General features: G+C 36.1%; 1 protein-coding gene across 4 annotated transcripts in view; it reads left to right on the top strand.

Moving 5' to 3' along the window:
* The window catches only part of HEATR5B (HEAT repeat containing 5B), a 90178-nt gene that overhangs the window by 35921 nt on the left and 34925 nt on the right, over positions 1–19332 (top strand). For all 4 annotated transcript variants that reach the window (XM_045549394.1, XM_045549396.1, XM_045549395.1 and 1 more), the window contains exons 19-25: positions 217–376; positions 961–1150; positions 3113–3282; positions 6501–6645; positions 11918–12157; positions 12636–12887; positions 19136–19317. In XM_045549394.1, the coding sequence (XP_045405350.1) occupies positions 217–376; positions 961–1150; positions 3113–3282; positions 6501–6645; positions 11918–12157; positions 12636–12887; positions 19136–19317 (1339 nt within the window). The remainder of the gene's footprint in view (positions 1–216; positions 377–960; positions 1151–3112; positions 3283–6500; positions 6646–11917; positions 12158–12635; positions 12888–19135; positions 19318–19332) is intronic.

Here is a 19332-nt window from a genome sequence, read left to right as displayed (position 1 = left end):
AAAGTGCTCTGACTGTGGGCATGAACCACCATGGCCAGCCAACCAACTATTTTAAATTGAATCTCTAACTCTTGTTAGGGCAGGGAGAAAGAAGTAATCGTGATTCTAATCTTTTCTAATTTCCAGATTACATCTCTTTTTTTGTGTGACTCATAAGCTTATTATTATCATAGGGAAATAGAAAAAACAATCCTTGAAGCATAATCTTTTTTTCAGGTTAAAATCGGCTCGAGATGTTGTTTCTAGGACTGGTCATTCATTGGCTCTTGGTTGTTTGCATCGTTATGTTGGTGGTATAGGCTCAGGACAACATCTGAAGACCAGTGTCAGCATTTTATTGGCACTAGCACAAGATGGAACATCCCCTGAAGTCCAGGTATAATAGTGTTGATTTTTTATTATGAAAATTTTATATAATATTTTAGGAAAATGATTTGCACTATAAAATAATAATGACTGTGATAAGTTGTTAGGAAAAATATATTAGGGTCTTATTTGTAATAGTGTATAACAAGATTTTGTTTTTCAACCTAATGTTAAAGTCTGTCTTATTCTGAGAATTTAGCCCATTCACGTGCTTTCCTTCAAATGTATTTTATTTATTATCCTTTGTACTTGTTTCTTTTTTTGCATTTCCTTATATTTGTTAGATTGATCAAGTTTTTTTTTCTTAGTAACTGTCCTTCTCTCCCTCTCTTTTAATAACCCAACTTAGGTCCTGGGTCATTGGTTGAATCTTCAAGTATACTCCTTGAATTTTTTTGTTTGTTTCTTCTTAAACATTTTATACATAAATAAATATAACTACAGTGACAGTCAAGAGTGCATGTGAAAATATCCTGCTATCTTGATTTGTCACTTCTCATTGCTATGCCTAAAAATATTAAAAGTATATGCATTTAACAATTCAATATACTCTATTATTCCTTACAACTAAAATAAAATTATATTTTATTCTAGACTTGGTCTCTTCATTCACTTGCTTTGATTGTGGATTCTAGTGGCCCAATGTATCGCGGATATGTGGAACCAACATTATCTCTAGTTCTTACCTTGCTGTTGACAGTTCCGCCCTCACATACAGAAGTTCATCAATGTTTGGGGAGGTGCTTGGGGGCTATAATAACTACTGTTGGTCCTGAACTACAAGGTAAGTAAATTCATCTTAAGTTTTAAAAACTAGGCAGATGATTACTAACTTTAAATTTTCTGAATGTCACTATCAATTACTTGAAGAAATTTTGTAATAATAATAACAGTTGCCTTGTACTGAATACTTGTGATTTACCAAAGGCCTGGCACTCAGCTTTTCTTTACACGTGCTGTTTTATTTAATCCCTACAACAAACTCATAACATGACAGTGTTTTTCAAAGTTTTGAGCAGAGAAATCATCTCTAAGTGAAATTTTACTGGGAGCCCCATGAAAACAAAGATAAAAATGGAGTTCCTTTGGCCTGGCGTGTCATCCACTTGTCTTCATGGACTTTTGCTTCACTCTTTTTGAACTCTAAGGATTAGGAACATAATTTGAGAAACCACTGCGGTAAAATAGATTATATCTTATTTTTCTATGAGGAAGCAAGCTCAACGAAGACAAGTAACTTGTGTATAGTTACTCAGCTTATGAATGGGACATTTATGATCCTAAAGCCTGTGTTCTTACCACTCAGTTCCACTGAACTAGTTCTACTAATGGTTAAATTAAACACTAAAGTCATCAAATTATTGTGAATGCATCCTGAATATGTAAACCATTTTCAGAATTTTCTTTTCCACTCTATCATTTACTATGTACTTTCAGTAGATCAATCTTTTTATATACATTGTCTCTTTTAATTCTGACAACAATCCAGAGATAGGTATTATCTCCATTTTACAGAAGAAACACTGAAGTTGAGAGAGGCTAAGAACTTTTCCAAGGTTATAGATATATATCTAGCTGGTGAGTGGTTGAAGTCAGAGGTGAAGCCGAGATCAGTTTCCTTTGCCTGTGTTCTTAATCCCCGTGCTGTGTTGCCTCCATTTGGAGAGAGATTTTAAAGAAGAAAGAAAAGGACCTAAGGAAGACTGCTAGGAAATGAAAAATATGTGATTTAGACATGTCTGTTTCTTGAACCCATTGTCCTCTTTGGGAAAGTGAGGATAGTTCATTCTTCCTGTGAATGTCACAGGGATATGAAGAGAATAAATATGCACCTGTAATTAAGCATAGGTGTTTACTGTTTTCTGAAACGATGATAAGGCTGGGGCAGGAGACTCTCTTGAGCCTGGGAGTTTCAGGCTGTAATGTGCGATGATCGTGCCTGTGAATAGCCACTAAGTTAGCCTGGGCAACTTAGTGAGACTTGTCTCTGAAAAAAAAAAAAAAGTAACTCTATGTGATACTATGATTTCTTTGTTTGGTCTTTATATGCTTATAAAATTATTTTATTTTACATTAGTAAAAGCTTTTAAGTTACTTATATTTGGCAATTAAGAAATTCTTATATAGAGAGTGTATACTATTATAATTTATTTTCTCTATCTCTGCAAAAATTGCCATTAATGTTGTTAGAAAAATAATATTTGAAATTATTATATAATAGAAGTGATAATATTGATTGAACAGAGAACCAGAGAATGAGAAATCTTCTGGCTCTTTCTAATAAAACAATGATAGTTTTTAAGGATAGTATAGTTTATCAGGGAATAAATATAAATCTAGCTAAATCTAAGAGAGACTATTGTCATCCACACATAGTCGTGTTTTGAAACCATTTCTGTGGACTTTGCAGATTTTTGTTTTTGAAACAATCTAAATAATAATTGGAAGGAGAACCCTGGGCAACATAGCGAGACCCTGACTCTACCAAAAAAAAAAAAAGAAAAATAGCTGGTGGCTCATGCCTGTAGTTGCAGCTACTTGGGAGGATTACTTGAACCCAAGAGTTGAAGGCTGCAGTGAGCTGTGATTATGCCACTGCACTCTAGCCTGGGCAACAGAGTGAGACCCTGTTTCAAATAAATTATTGGAAGGTGGGGTTGTTCAGAAGATAATTCTTTACTAGGATTATTTTTGATGATACTAATAGAATGATTTTATTATATATTTTCTTTTATTTTGCTACTAGGGAATGGAGCAACAATTTCTACAATTCGTTCCTCTTGCTTGGTGGGTTGTGCAATAACCCAGGACCATTCTGATTCTCTTGTTCAGGCAGCTGCCATATCTTGCCTTCAGCAGCTTCACATGTTTGCACCACGACATGTCAATCTATCTAGTCTCGTTCCTAGCCTTTGTGTAAGTATAATGCTGTTCCATTCATTGACTTATTTAGGGAGCTCCACATTTCTTTCCCAAAAGACCAAACTGGACCAAAACAAAAAATGTAAGTTTCCTGGATTGTGAATTCTAGGGTTTCAGCTTCAATGGTTATTTTTGTCTTTCCTACCTAGAATTTTATTTCCTAAAGCTTGATTGATAACTTCTGAGAATCTGTTGCTACCATTGCAATTGTTAATTTATTTGTTCAACAAATATTTATTGATAGCCTGTTGTATGTCAGGAACCGTGGAAAGTACTGGAGGTACATTTGTGCCTGAGACAAGAGGAAGTCTCTGTCATAATGAAACTTACAGTTTACAAAGGAAAATGGACAGCAATAATTATTTACAAATAAGATAAGTGCTACAAAAGCCTGTAGGGGAGAGAGAGTGCAATAACAGGGAGGCCTATCAGAACCTAGGCAGTCAGAAAAGATTTTCCTGAAAAAATTATAATTTAAGGTGTGATTCGCAGGATAAATAGGAATTAGTTTGCAGAAGGGCATGATATTAGAGTAAACAGCATTTATTTTTAGTCAGAGGGAGAAGTATGTAAAAGGCCCTAAAATGGGAAGGAATGTGATACATTTATAACACATTAGTCAGTATGGTTAAGGCCGAGAGAGAGGAGGGAGATGCAGGCTAGAGGGGAACTCAGTGAAGATGGACATTTAGCCAGGAGACACATCGTGCAGACTTTCTAGGTATAGTGAAATTTTGGGCTTTATTCCAGAAGCAATGGGAAAACATTAAAAGGTATTCTGCAGGGAAGTAACATGACCAGATTTGTACTTTTTACATTTCATTCTTGCTGCATGATGAACTCAACAGGGTACGATTATGGTATTCTAGGAGGAAGATGATAATGATTTCCTCTAAGTTGGTAATAATGGGAATGAGGGAGAATAGATGGATTTGAGTAAATTGAGGAGGAAGCATTGACAGTTTGTTGATTAATTTGCTCTGGGTGAGGGGGAGGGGAGAGAAGGATGTGGCCCAGGTTTCTGACGTGAACATTATAATGTAATTTCCTGAGATTGACAACATTGGAGGAGGAGAAGGTTGGGAAGAGTGGGTATCATTAATTCCATTTTAGATGTGGAGAGTTAATTACATGGGCCTGGAGCTCAGAAAAGAGAGGTCTGGTTAGAGAGGTAAACTTGGGAGGTATAAGCATTTAGATGGCAAATAAAAACTTAGGAGTAGATAAGATCACCAGGGAGAGAGTGCGGAATGAGGAACCCAGCATATAAAATTTAGAAAAGAAGAAAGTCAGTTAGCAAAAAATATGCAGAACCAGTCAGAGAGATTAAAGGAAAAATAGAGGTTGTGTTGTTCACAGAAGCCAAATGGAGTAGTGTTTTGGAAAAATTGATAAGCTGATTCTGAACTTTATGTGCAAATGTAAAGGGTTTTTAAAGACCAATGAAATTGGAAAATATACTGTACTTACTTACTGTCAAGATTTACCATAAGCTCCAGTAAGAAAGACAGTGTAGTATGCAAGTATAGACAAATAGACAAATAGAACACTATTAATAGAGTGTCCAGGATTGGATTCACACACATACGGTCATATAAGTTAAGATCGTGGTATGTGGTACCACTAGAATTCAGTGTGGAAAGGATCATCTTTTCAATAAACATAGGGACTGTGAGATACCATTGGTTGTACTTTGTATCGCTAATATCACAGATGTTAAAATGCGAAAGAAAAATACACCTGAGAATCACTGAAATGGAGCTTTTAAAAACACTTTGTAAATTATAAAATGTTTTATTTCTTTTACTTTGGGTCTGCCAGTCAGCATTTGTTGAGTGTATCCTCTTAGCTACAATTCTCTGTAATTGTTATTAAATTAAATTTTTGTGGTGTTCTGTTTCATACGTTTTGTCATCTGAGTCTCACAGCAGTTGGTAAGACAGGGTGGACATTGTCCCCATTGTACAGATAGAAAGGCAGAAACTCCAGGAGACTAAGTGATTTGTTCTTCCCATTTGATATGACTATATTTGAGCTTTCGAATTACAGAGTGTTTAAAAGTTCTAAAATGCCTTATTTTCAGGAACAGAAGTAAATAAAATATTTTGTTGATAAAAATCTGTCAGATTTTTCTCCCCTCAGTCATATTTTATTTTTCCTGATACTTTGTGTAAATTTCCTGGGCTATGAATTTCATGTAAATGTATCTTGAGTTATAAATGCTATATTAAGTAGCAAAAAAATACACTAACATTGTGAAGAGGGGATGTATTCCACATTAACTATTCCCCTCCATCTCCATCATTTGTGGCTGGGATTTTTTTCTAAAATATATTACTTCCTTGCTTAAAAAGCAGCACATGGAACATAATTTAACATTTTTTTTTGATGAGTCAGAGTTACAATAATGATAATAGCTAACATTTATTGAACAATTATTATTACTATGTGCCGGCTACTGTTGTAAGTGTTTTACTTGTATTAACTTATTTTTACTATATTCCTGTGAAGAATTACTATCCTTATTTTACACATGGACAGATCAAGGCACAGAGAAGCTAAGTAACCTGTCTAAGGTCACACAGGAATAAGTGACAGAGCCAGGATTCAGACCTAAGTCTGGGACTTGTTCCTGAGATCTTTATTATGCTGTCCTGCGTGTTATATTTTACTTTGTCTATTACAGTATAGTATATTGATTCTTTCAGAGACTTTTCAGATGAAAAATATTCTGTACCAAAAGACCCCATTTTGAAATTCTTTTCAGGTGTTTATGTTTGCTTGGTTTTGTTTTTTCATTTTAACAAATAACTCCTTTGCTTTAATTCTTACCGTGTCTCAGCCCCCTAACTTTTCATTCACTACATTTGATCTCTGTGTACTTAAAAAATTTAGATGACAAAGTTTAGTAGGACCATGTGTAAAATAAGATGTGCAAAAGATCCTTCTGGATTTTTATCTAAATGTATTTTATGAGCTTTTGTTCACAGATCTTGGGACAGTTATTTTTGACTACTAACATTTTTTGTATATTTTATTAGTATTATTTTGCCAAAAGGCCATTATTTGACTACATTTTAAATAGCTGAGTTTGTTAAATTAAGAGCATCTTCACAAATAAGATATTAATATGTATTCATTAAACAAATGAGATTAATGAAATACAGCTTTTTTAAAAAAAAAAAACTGAGTAAAATTGTTATGGTTTACAGGTGCACTTATGTAGTTCCCATTTGTTACTGCGACGAGCCGCTGTGGCCTGTCTTCGGCAACTTGCACAAAGAGAAGCAGCCGAAGTATGTGAATATGCCATGAGCCTAGCAAAAAATGCAGGGGACAAAGAGAGCAGTGGTGCCAGTAAGTTTTTGGTCAATATTCTTTTTTGTTTAAATACCTTTACCTTTCAAATGAGTATTATTTATTAAATAACATTTTTGTGTTGAAATGTGGGCAAATTTCTTGTTCTTTGAAATAAGACCATCATCACTTTAAAAATTCCAGTGTAATTTTCCTTGGTAATTTTGCATTTTCACTTTTAAAAAATTTTGAGGCTAAAAAAATTAAATAGCATTTAGTATCAGAATACTTCTTCCAGAGATCAAACTCTCACTCTTTGCTGATGATATGATGTTATATCTAGAAAACCCCAAGGATTCAACCAAGAGACTCCTGGAATTGATCAATGAATTCAGTAAAGTCTCGGGATACAAAATCAGTGCACACAAATCAGAGGCATTCATATACGCCAATAACAGTCAAACAGAGAACCAAATTAAGGACTCAATACCCTTCAAAATAGCAACAAAGAAAATAAAATACCTAGGAGTATATTTACCTAAGGAGGTAAAGGACCTCTATAGGGAGAACTACGAAACACTGAGGAAGGAAATGGCAGAACATGTAAATAGGTGGAAAACCATACCATGCTCGTGGGTCAGAAGAATCAACATTGTTAAAATGACTATTCTGCCCAAAGTTATCTACAAATTCAATGCAATCCCTATTAAATTACCAACATCATTTTTCACAGATATAGAAAGAATAATTCTACGCTTTGTGTGGAACCACAGAAGACCCCGTTTAGCAAAAGCAATTTTAAGCAACAAAAACAAAATGGGAGGTATTAATTTACCAGACTTCAAACTATACTACAAAGCTGTGATTATTAAAACTGCTTGGTATTGGCACAAGTGCAGGGACACAGACCAATGGAACAGAACAGAAAATCCAAACATAAAACCATCCTCATATAGCCATCTAATCTTTGACAAAGCAGACAAAAACATACTCTGGGGAAAAGATTCCTCATTTAATAAATGGTGCTGGGAAAACTGGATAGCCACATGTAGAAGACTAAAACAGGACCCACAGCTTTCACCTCTCACAAAAATCAAATCACGGTGGCTAACAGACTTAAATCTTAGGGGGGAAACGATTAGAATTCTAGAAGAAAATGTAGGAAAGACTCTTACAGACATTGGTCTAGGCAAAGAATTTATGAAGAAAACCCCTAAGGCAATCACAGCAACAACAAAAATAAATGAATGGGACCTGATTAAATTAAAAAGCTTCTGCACAGCCAAAGAAACAGTCACGAAAATAAACAGACAGCCTACAGAATGGGAAAAAATTTTTGCATACTACACATCAGATAAAGGTCTGATAACAAGAATCTATTTAGAACTCAGGAAAATCAGCAAGAAAAAATCAAACAATCCTATCAAAAAATGTGCAAAGGACATGAATAGAAATTTTTCAAAAGAAGATATAAGAATGGCTAACAAACATATGAAAAAATGCTCAACGTCCCTAATCATCAGGGAAATGCAAATCAAAACCACAATGAGATACCACTTAACTCCGGTGAGAATGGCCTTTACCAAAACAACACATGTTGGTGTGGATGTGGAGAGACAGGAACACTCATTCACTGCTGGTGGGAATGCAAACTAGTGCAACTCCTGTGGAAAGCATTATGGAGATACCTTAAACAGATTCAGGTAGACCTACCATTCGATCCAGCAATCCCATTATTGGGCATATACCCAGAAGAACAAAAGTCATTCTACAACAAAGACACCTGTACCCGAATGTTTATAGCAGCACAATTCACAATTGCAAAGATGTGGAAACAACCCAAATGCCCATCAATCCACGAATGGATTAGTAAACTGTGGCATATGTATACCATGGAGTATTACTCAGCTATGAGAAATAACAGTGATATGACATCTCTTTGGTTCTCCTGTAGAGAGTTGGAACCCATTATATTAAGTGATGTATCCAAAGAATGGAAAGACAAGCATCACGTGTACTTACCAGAAAACTGGTTTCCCTGATCATCACCTAAATGCACATCGGGGAAGGGTACCAATTGGATATCAGACTGAGATGGGGGGTGGGGGGAGGGGATGGGTGTATGCCTACATGATGAGTGCATTGCGCACCGTCTGGGGAATGGTCATGCTTGAGGGTGCTGACTCGGGGAGGTGGGGGGTGGGGGGAGGGGATGAAAGTATGACTACATGGTGAGTGCCAGGCGCACTGTCTGGTGAATGGACACGCTTGAGGCTCTGACTCGGGGGGATGGGCAGGACATGGACAATGTATATAACCTGAACTTATGTACCTCCATGATGAGCTGAAATTAAAAAAAAAATAAAAAAAAAAAAAAATAAAAGAATACTTCTTCCATTCCTTCAGGATGTTTTAGCTATATAAGGGATGAATAACTCCAGGGATATTGCCCCGTATCACTAATAGACTTTTGAAAAGAGAAATTATATATTTTGGGGGCATGTGAAAACTTCCAGTTTTTGATGGTAGTTAACCTTTGTGATATAATTTTTCCTCTAAAAAGGTAAGGCCAAAGTAGCCAATAAAACTATGAAATGTTAGTAGATGTTTGGGAGCAAAAGGTTGATCTTTGCCTTCTTAAGTTCTTTCTGTTCTTTGCATATTTAAGCTATATTTAAATATAGCTTGAATTCATAGCTGGTCTTCTTATCTCTAGGCATAGGTGATTTGGAAACTTAAGAGTTCTGGGTCAGCACAGTGGCCTATGCCTGTTACCCTAGTACTTTGGGAGGCCAAGGCGGGAGGATTGCTTGAGGCCAGGAGTTTGAGACCAGCCTGGGCGACATAGCAAGACCCCATCTGTAAAAAGATTTAAAAAATTTGCCGGGCATGGTGGTATGTGCCTGTAGCATTAGCTATTCGGGAGTCTGAAGCAGGAGGATCACTTGAGCCCAGTAGATTCGAGATTACAGTGAGCTATGATTGGGCCACTGCATTCCAGCCTGGGCAACAGGATGAGACCCTGTCTCTTAAAAAGAGTTTAATTCTCAGAGATATTTCCCCCTATAATGAGAGAAAATTTTTACTTATAAGACCTTTCTAATGCTTCTAATGCCTGAGTACTCAGCTGCTTGAGTACTAAGAAGCAAGATACAAAAATAACTTCAGTTTTAGCATAGTATAATAAGAGCTCTCTATTAACAAACATACTGTATTGTAGAATGTAAAAGAAGTTTTTTATAAAAGTATAACGATAGACACTATTGCTTTTTGGAGAGAAAACAGCACCAAAAGTAATTACAGAACTCTTCTGAATACCTATAAAATTTCAGAACTTCTACATGTCAGTCACCATAATCAAAATTGAAACTACTCAGGAGGCGGAGACAGATTGCTTGAGCCCAGGAGTTCAAGTCCAACCTAAATAACATAGTGTGTTATTTAGACCCTGTGTCTCTAAAAAAAAAATTGAAAGACAAACTAAGGGAAAAATATTTTCAAAATACATTTATTTTATTTATTAATGTGTGTATTTCTTTCAATAAAATATAAACATTTTTAAAGCTTTTACAAATAAGTGTGTTGGGGGTCCCTGAGATAGCCCCCACATTTGATGATGTGCTAGGAGGACTTAGCATATAGGAATATTCATGGTTATGTTTATTATGACAAAAGGATACAAAGCAAAATAAGCAGAGAAAAGGTGCATGGGACTAAGTCCAGAGGAAATGAGGCACAAGCTTTCGAGAGTTCTCTCCCTATGGGATCACACAGGGCACACTTAATTCCCGAGCACTGAGTTGTGATAACGTGTGAAATGTCCTCCAGGGAAGCTTATTAGAGACTTAGTGACCAATGTTTTTATTGGGTGCTGGTCCAATAGGCATGACCTGTCTGGCACATACCAAAAGTTCAGAATCTCAGAAGGAAAACAGGTGTTCAGCATAAACTACAGTTTAGGCACTGCAAGTCACTTGTATTGGGAAACCTCCAAAAACCTAATTCCCAGATACAAGCCAAGGACTAACCTTGCAATCAGGCCTTACTGAGGTAGTCTCAGGCCTGCTATGTTAACTCTTCTGTATCTGTAAAAATCACTACAGCACATAAACAGCATTTTATAAAAGAAAAAATACCAACAAATGAAATATCTTTAAGCTGTAGTGATTAAAAGAATTCAAGTTACTGCAATCATACGATATCATTTTCTTCTATAAAACTGATCAAGATTAAAAATAATGATTATAACTAGTGTTGGAAGAATGTATGAATAAAAGAGAAATTTCTTATACTGCTGATGGAAGTGTAAAGTCATACATATTTTCTGGAGGGGTTTTTGGCAGTGTATCCCTAAAAATTTAAAACTGTATTTACCCTTTGACCTAGCAATTCCCCTTTTAGGACTTCATCCTCAATGGTTGGTCAGTTAATGTTCTTTTAATTCATTGACTTGCTATGTGGTCATTAAAATTTACACTGTAGAGGTAAAATTATTGATATGGAAAATAATCTCTATCTAATACTAAGTGAATAAAAGGCCTCTGTGCCTAAACTCTTCCTAATGTCCTCCTTCCGTGAAACATTTTCTTTCAACTTTTTCTATTGTCTTACAATTTCACTCACTATGGCTATTTTCTTTAAACCTCCCCTTATTCTGTCTTTGGGCGACACAACAAAAATAGCTGCCTTTCAGCTACATCCCTCTATCTCACTCACTTCAGAGTTCAGAGGGCTCTAGACTTCAGAGAGCCTACTAGTACTCATTCTTAAGGCTATTAAGAAGAAAATGATTTTCAGATAGAGTTAGAAATTTAACCACTATTTCATAACACAATATTACTTTTTGATTATATGTTACTTGGAAAGGATTTTTCCGATTTTTAAATGAACTTATAGAATATAATCTATTTAGAGTTTGTGTTTTAGCTTTGTAGATTTTTTAAAATCTGAACTGTAAGACTGAATAAGTTTCAATGTGTTCTTCTCAACAAACACAGCAATTTATTTTTGGTTCGTTAAATATATATAGAACTATATCTCTTTCTCATACTTTTTCTTATTAGAATCAAATATTTATTGAGCATTCCTTAGAGATTTGTTTACAATATCTCAGAATAATCAGTCTTAAAAATCAAGAGTTTTACCCATGTTGTCAGAGTAAATTCTAATCATGAAGATATGTGAATTAGAGACAATAGTTAAATTGTATTTATAGCTAGCTGGTTTCGTTGCTGTTATGAATTTACTTGTGAGACTTGGTCTTTAACATAATTGTTACCTATAACATACAACAAAATCCCTTAAAAGTTCATTTGTATGAATTGCTTTTCAGATGTCAATCCTTTTGCACCTGGGGTTAGTTCTCGAAGTGACATCCATTGCCGACACCAAGGTGTTAATATAACAGAAACTGGTCTTGAGGGACTTCTTTTTGGAATGTTAGACCGGGAGACAGATCGAAAGTTATGTTCTGATATTCATGACACTTTGGGACATATGCTTTCATCGCTGGCAGTAGAAAAACTTTCCCATTGGCTAATGCTTTGTAAAGATGTCCTGGCAGCTTCTAGTGGTACGTATTTAATATATGTTCTTAGAATAATGAGAATTATTTTACTTCTGATATATAGAGAGATATGCACATGTGTATATATATATATAAATTTGAGCTTACATTTAAAATTACTAATAAATTTTAATCTACAATTCCCTGTAAAAATGTTAAAGATTATATTATAAACTAATGAAACTTTTATATTTTGGGCAAAATATATTTCAAAATTTTTTGAAAGTTCAAACTAAATTTTCATATATAAAAATCCCAAGCTATTCTGTAGTACAACATACTATGTAAAACTATTAAAATATGTAAATGTAATTTACATAAAAGCATTTTACGTTTTTTTCCTTAGTTTTTAATTATTTAAAAAAAGCTGTCCAATTCTGTTTTTTAGAGTCTTTTTAAAATTAGGAGTCTTTTAACATTAATGCTGTTTTTAAAACATCATTTTTGGCACATATGAGGGTGTTATTCTTTATTTTTGTTATAGATATGAGTACTGCAGCTCCCTTAAGTAGTGGAAAAGATGAAGAATCTGAAAAGAAAGATGAGATGGATGATGATACCATGTTTACCACATTAGGCGAAGAAGATAAATCAAAGCCCTTTGTGGCCCCTCGCTGGGCCACTCGGGTATTTGCTGCTGACTGCCTGTGTCGAATCATCAATTTGTGTGAGAATGCGGACCAGGCTCACTTTGATCTTGCCATGGCACGTTCTGCTAAACTTCGAAACCCTACAAGTAAATTTAAAATCAGTACTTCTTTTCCCCAAAATGTTTTATATGCTTGAGATATTTTACTGCTATGTAGCTTGCTTTAATCTGTGCCTTTCATTTATTATGAGTTCCCTTGCCTTTTATCTTAGTGTTCTGTACTTTCTACATACTATCCATCTTCTGATCTCTGTTTGGAAGATAATTTGAAGAAGGTGGTCCAAAGAAATATACCTATCTATCTATCTATCCATCTATCTATCTATCTATCTATCTATCTAAATCATTGGCCCTAAGCATAATGATGGCAGTAACTTAATGTTTCCTCAGTACATTGTCCTGGTTTTAGCACTTCAGTGTTTAGAGGAAATGGAGAAACTTCCAGGTGTATAAACAAGGTGAATTTTGCAGTCCCAGCCATGGAGAATGTCAGAATTCATGAATGCCATGCAGATTTCAGAAACGGTATTAGATATATATATTTTTTGAAAAGGTGAAAACTTTATTACTGAAACTATATTTATCTCACTTTTTTCTTTTGTAAGCTTTTTATACCACATATCTCCTGGATCCGATATTTATTACAGGGAATTTACAAAGAGATCATCAGGCCCAATACCTTCATTTCACAGTTGAAGAGACCTGGAGAAGCTGAGAGAGGTGGTAGAGTAATAGACTCCCTCTCCTGGTCTTTGTTGTCTCTTCATTACTCTGTCATTTTTTAAATATCTGCAGACAAATTGTATGTATTAACAATATTGAAGTATACATTAAAAGTGCCTTTCGGGTTTTTAAATGGTATTTAAGAAGCAGCAGGGCTTACAAATGAGCAGGGCTCATGTGGAAAAGAAAAAGTAAAACAGTGGCACACCATGTATCATATGTGAGTCTGAATATAGGATACCAGCAAAGTGCAATACGTCTTGAACACAGGGTCTTTGTTCATGTCATTATTCAACAAATGTTTACTGCATCCCATTCTTTGCAATACAATGGGGATACAAAGAAGAAAGAAACAGTTCAAACCCCCGAAGAACTTCTAGTCTAGAAGACAGAGAGACTTATCAGTCAAATAATTATGGTTTGTCCCAAAAGTAGTATGATAGAGTACTTCGGGAACATTAAAAAAATGGTATTCATTTCCTGAAAAGCTAGGGAAGGCCTCACAGAAGAGGTTATTTTGAAGCTGGATTTTAAAGGCAGAGAAAGGGTTTTCCAGGAGAAGAGGCTAGTTGTAGTAGTTTTCTATTGCTGCTGTAACAAATGACCACAAACTTTGGTTTAAAACAATACAGTAAGTCCAACATGAGTCTCACTGGGCTAATATCAAGATGCCAGCAGAGCTGTATTTCTTTCTTGAGGCTCTAGAGGGAATATATCCTTTTTCCTTCTCAGCTTTATACGCTGCCTGCACTCCTTGGCTCATGGCTCTCGCTCTCTGTCTTTAAACCCAACAATGTTAAATCTCTCTGTAGTGCTCCTTTGGTTGTCACATCTCTCTCTCTGACTGCAGCCAGGAACGGTGCTCTGCTTTTAAGGACTCGTGTGAATGGATTGAGCCCACTTGAATAATTTAGGATCACCTCCCCATTGGGGGGCCCCTAACTTTAATCACATCTGTAAAGTCCCCTTACTGTGTAAGGTAACATATTCACAGGTTCTGAGGATAAGGGTGTGAACATCTTTGTTTGCCATTATTCTGCCTACCATACTGGTTTATTAGAAGCAGAGAGAGTAAGAGAATTTGTAAAGTCATGGAATCCTAAGTGTGTGTGCTATAATCAGGAAATAGTGAAAATCCTCAGGTTGGCTTGCTTTCTTTGCATTTCTTAACTGTTGTTTTTTTACCCTTGTTGTTTGTATCTTGTCCTTTTATTGATACCTTCATTCTTAGATCCTCACAAGTTTTCCGTTTATACATTGATAGTGTTTTACTCTTTTCTGCCTTCATTGTGAATCTCAGGTCTGCTTTTATGTTTTTAGTTTTCTGGTAATTTTTCTGCATCTCTTCTACCTCCATTGTGTCATATCCTCTTTACTCTTTAAGGTTTTCTGTTTTTATTACCACAGCAGCCATGATTCTTTGCATCCTACTGGAGATGCCAAATGATTTTCTGAATTTTATCTTGGTTTTTATAGAAAATTGTTTCAAGATTAGTTCTTTCTATGAATCTTCAGAATCCCCCCCTCCTCTCCCCCGGTTATATTTCTTTAATAGGCTTGTTTATTTATATATCTTTGAAAGAGATGAGTGCTCTTCATATTCGGGATTTGCTCACAGGGTGGTGGTTGGGGGGTTGATTGCCACGTTCTCTTTGTTTACTGCGTATTTCATATCTATAACTGGATAGGAAGCCAGTATAACAGCTCTCCACCTAGATTCTAGTGTCTGGCATATTTTGTTCTACTAGACTGAAATAGAATCCTTTCTAGCCCCACTGCCTGCCATGCTGATTGTGAACAGTGATGGCAGACTATATGAAAAAGTATAGACCCAGTGAATGCGTTATTCAGGTTCTTCCTGTGTCATCCTTGTCTATCTTCTTATCTCTTGTCCTTTAATTGTAAGGAGTTACTACTTCTAGAATATAATAAACTGCTGCAGCCCCCTAATTCTCTTTCCGTTTTAGAGTTTCTGTCTAGGCCCCCTCCCATTCCCATTCCTTCAGGAGTTCATCTCCTTGGATTTAGAAAAAAGAGGTCTTGGTTTGAGGAAGATTGGAGGTAGAGATGTGTGCAGAAGCAACAGCACTCTAATTGTTGGGGAAAGTAGCCCTCTCATTCCAGGACAATTGCCTACTGTTTGGTTTGGTAGACTGATATAGTTCTAGACTTTGTGAATTAGGTAACAGAGAGTGCAGGAGGAATAATAGGTCTTTTCATTTATTTTTAGGTTGGCATAATATGAGTATCCTGTTTTAATCTGGTTCCTTCTGCCTTGGAAATTTCCTCCCAAATTTTGGCAATAGTTTATTATACCACATTTTTGTTTGCTTGGTTTTTTTAGGTGTTTTTTTTTTTTCTTAAGACAGGATCTCACTCTGTTGCCCAGGTGGGAGTGCAGTGGTGTTATCGTAGCCTTAGACTCCTGGGCTCAAGCAATTCTCCTGCCTCAATAGCTGGGACTACAGGTGTGAGCCACCATGCCCAGCATCAGTTGTTTTTATTGTAGTAAAATACACATAATAATTACCATCTTAACATTTTTCTTTTTACTTTTCAAACTAGCAAAATTTTTTAAATTGACATAAAGTTGTATGTATTTATCATGTACAACAATGTTTTAAAGTATATATACATTATATAATCGTTAAATCTAGCTGATTAACAAATACATTACCTCACCTAGTTATCATTTTTGCAGTGAAAGCACAACATATTAATATATCATTGCATTTTCCAAGAATACAATATATTGTCATTAACTATAGTCACCAGGCAGTGTGGTAGATCTTTTGAGCTTATTCCTGCTATCTAACTGTAATTCTGTATACTTTGACCAAAATCTCTCCATCTCCCCCTACCCCCTAATCATCCCAGCCTCTGGTAACCACCACTCTACTCTTTACTTCGATGAGATCAACTGTTTTAGATTCCACATATGAGTGAAATCATGTGGTATTTGCCTTTCTGTGCCTGGCTTATTTCATTTAACATAACGTCCTCCAGATTCATCCATATTGTCTGAAATGACAGAATTTCATTCTTTTTTATGGCCGAATAGTATTCCATTATATATCTATACCTATATCTATGTCTATATGTATCCCATTTTCTTTATTCATTCATCCATTGATGGACACTTAGGTTGGTTCCATATCTTGGTTATTGTGAACAGTACTGCAGTAAGTACGAGAATGCAGATATCCTGTTGAAATACTGATTTTAAAACCTCATTTTTGTTGGTGGTGTGTTTTTGCCTCCCTTAGGTGAGGAGGCATTGGGAGCTTCTAGCCAAATGTTTTCCCTCTCCCCTTACTTCCTACCCCAAAAGCAACAGATACTCTTTTTAAACTTAAGATTCTAAAACTGCTATTTTAGATAGGTGCATAAAAAAGTTAGAAAATATACATCTTTTAACTGTGACAATGACAGTAACAACACAAACCTATATAAATAGGAGTTGTTTGGGGATCAGGCTTAGCCATAGAATTGCCACTGCTTCAAAAAGGCTGAGAGTTTTGAAGCCTTCTGAAGAACTTTATAATTCTTGGGTTTAATGAATTCTTTAGATAATTCCTGGTGCTATGTCTTTTAAGTTCATATCTCTAAAGTCCTATTTATGATTTTTCTACCTTTCATGTCTCCCTTCATTATGTTCATTCTTTTCTTTTCCTTCATGAACATAGGAGACACATTTATAATAGCTGTTCTAAGTTCCCTGTCTGCTAACTCTATTATCTCTTTTATTTCTTGACCTATTTCTATTCATTGATTTTCTTTTCTTTCTCTTTTTGTTGTGAGACATATTTTCCTACTTCTTTGCATCCTTGATCATTTTTTATTAGATGACAGACATTGCAAATTTTGTCATGTTAGTGCTGGATTTTTCTGTAATCCTTTAGTGTTGGACTTAGTTCTGGATGCAATTAAATTGTTTGGTATCATTTGAATTCTTTTAAGACTTGCTTTTAAGCCTTTTTAGGGCAGATACAGGGCAGCCTTAACTCTAAGGCTAAAAGGAGAAAGACTTGCCTTTCTACATCTTATTCTTTTTTTTTTTTTTTTTTTGAGACAGAGTCTCACTTTGTTGCCCGGGCTAGAGTGAGTGCCGTGGCATCAGCCTAGCTCACAGCAACCTCAGACTCCTGGGCTTAAGCGATCCTACTGCCTCAGCCTCCCGAGTAGCTGGGACTACAGGCATGAGCCACCATGCCTGGCTAATTTTTTTGTATATATATTTTTAGTTGGCCAGATAATTTCTTTCTATTTTTAGTAGAGACGGGGTCTCACTCTTGCTCAGGCTGGTCTCGAACTCCTGACCTCGAGCGATCCACCCGCCTCGGCCTCCCAGCGCTAGGATTACAGGCGTGAGCCACCACGCCCGGCCTCTACATCTTATTCTTATAAAAGTCTTTTTCTTCTCATTTTGTGAATTTAAGTTTCCTGACTCCAAATGTAAGTTTTTCTAAAGTAGACGATTAGCAGACAATAGCCTGTAGTCCAAATCCAGCCCATGCCCTGGTTTTTTGTCCTTATTGTTGTTTGTTTATTTTTTTGAGACAAGGCCTCACTCTGTTGCCCAGGTTAGAATACCGTGGCATCAGGTTAGAATACCGTGGCATCAGGTTAGAATACCAAGGTAGCTTACTGCAACCTCAAACTCTGGGGCTCAAGCTATCCTCCTGCCTCAGACTCGCAAATAGCTGGGAGTATAGGCATGCACCACCATGCCCAGCTAATTTTTGTATTTTTTGTGGAGACAGGGTCTTGCCATGTGGTTCAGGCTGGCCTCAAACTCCTGGCCTCAAGAAATCCTCCTGCCTCAGCCGCCCAAAGTGCTAGGCTGTTTGTTTTTGAGGCAGAGTCTTGCTGTCACACATGCTGGAGTACAGTAACCCAGGCTGGAGTACAGTGGCCTATTGCAGCTCACTGCAACCACAAACTCCTGGGCCCAAGAGATCCTTCCACCTCAGCCTCCCAAGTAGCTAAGACTATAGGCATGTGCCACCACGTTTGGTTAATATTGTTAAAATTTTTTGCAGAGAGGGGATCTTACTACATTGCCCAGACTGGTCTTGAACTCGTGGCCTCAAGTGATCCTCCCACCTCAGCCTCCCAAAGCACTGGGATTACAGGCATGAGCCACTGCACCTGGCCCCATACCTTGTCTTTATAAATAAAGTTTTAATGGAGCACAGGACATTCCTTTCTATATATTTTATCTGTGGCTGCTTTTGCACCATAACAGCAGAGTTGAGTAGTTGTAATAGAGATGATATGAAAATATTCGCTATCTGATCTTTTACAGAAAAAGTCTGCTAACCGCTGTTCTTAAAGAATTACAGACTTGTTTGGGGAAAGTTATGTTAATCAAGTGTTTTGTTTCAATGTCTTTGTGCATCCTATACACCTATGTTACTATATTGTGTAAAGGTTTATCACTGTTCTTGAAGATATGGAAGTTTTCTTGAAAGAATGTAGTATCTTTATTATTTTTAAATATCAAGAAAGGTGTGGATCATGAGTGTTTTTATCAGAAACTTATTTCGTATTTTTATGTTATACTTATTTTTGGAAAAGTTTTCCTTTTTGCATTCTATTTTTATTTTTAGATGACCTCTTGGTACTTCATCTCTCTGATCTGATTCGCATGGCATTCATGGCTGCAACTGATCATAGCAACCAGCTGCGGATGGCTGGTCTCCAGGCACTTGAAGACATTATCAAGAAGTTTGCGTCTGTGCCTGAGCCAGAATTTCCAGGTCATGTGATTCTGGAACAGTATCAAGCTAATGTGAGATTTTCTACT

The sequence above is a fragment of the Lemur catta genome, chromosome 4, assembly GCF_020740605.2.
Source record: "Lemur catta isolate mLemCat1 chromosome 4, mLemCat1.pri, whole genome shotgun sequence".
NCBI lineage: Eukaryota > Metazoa > Chordata > Mammalia > Primates > Lemuridae > Lemur > Lemur catta.
This window is presented reverse-complemented; position numbering and strand designations above follow the sequence as displayed.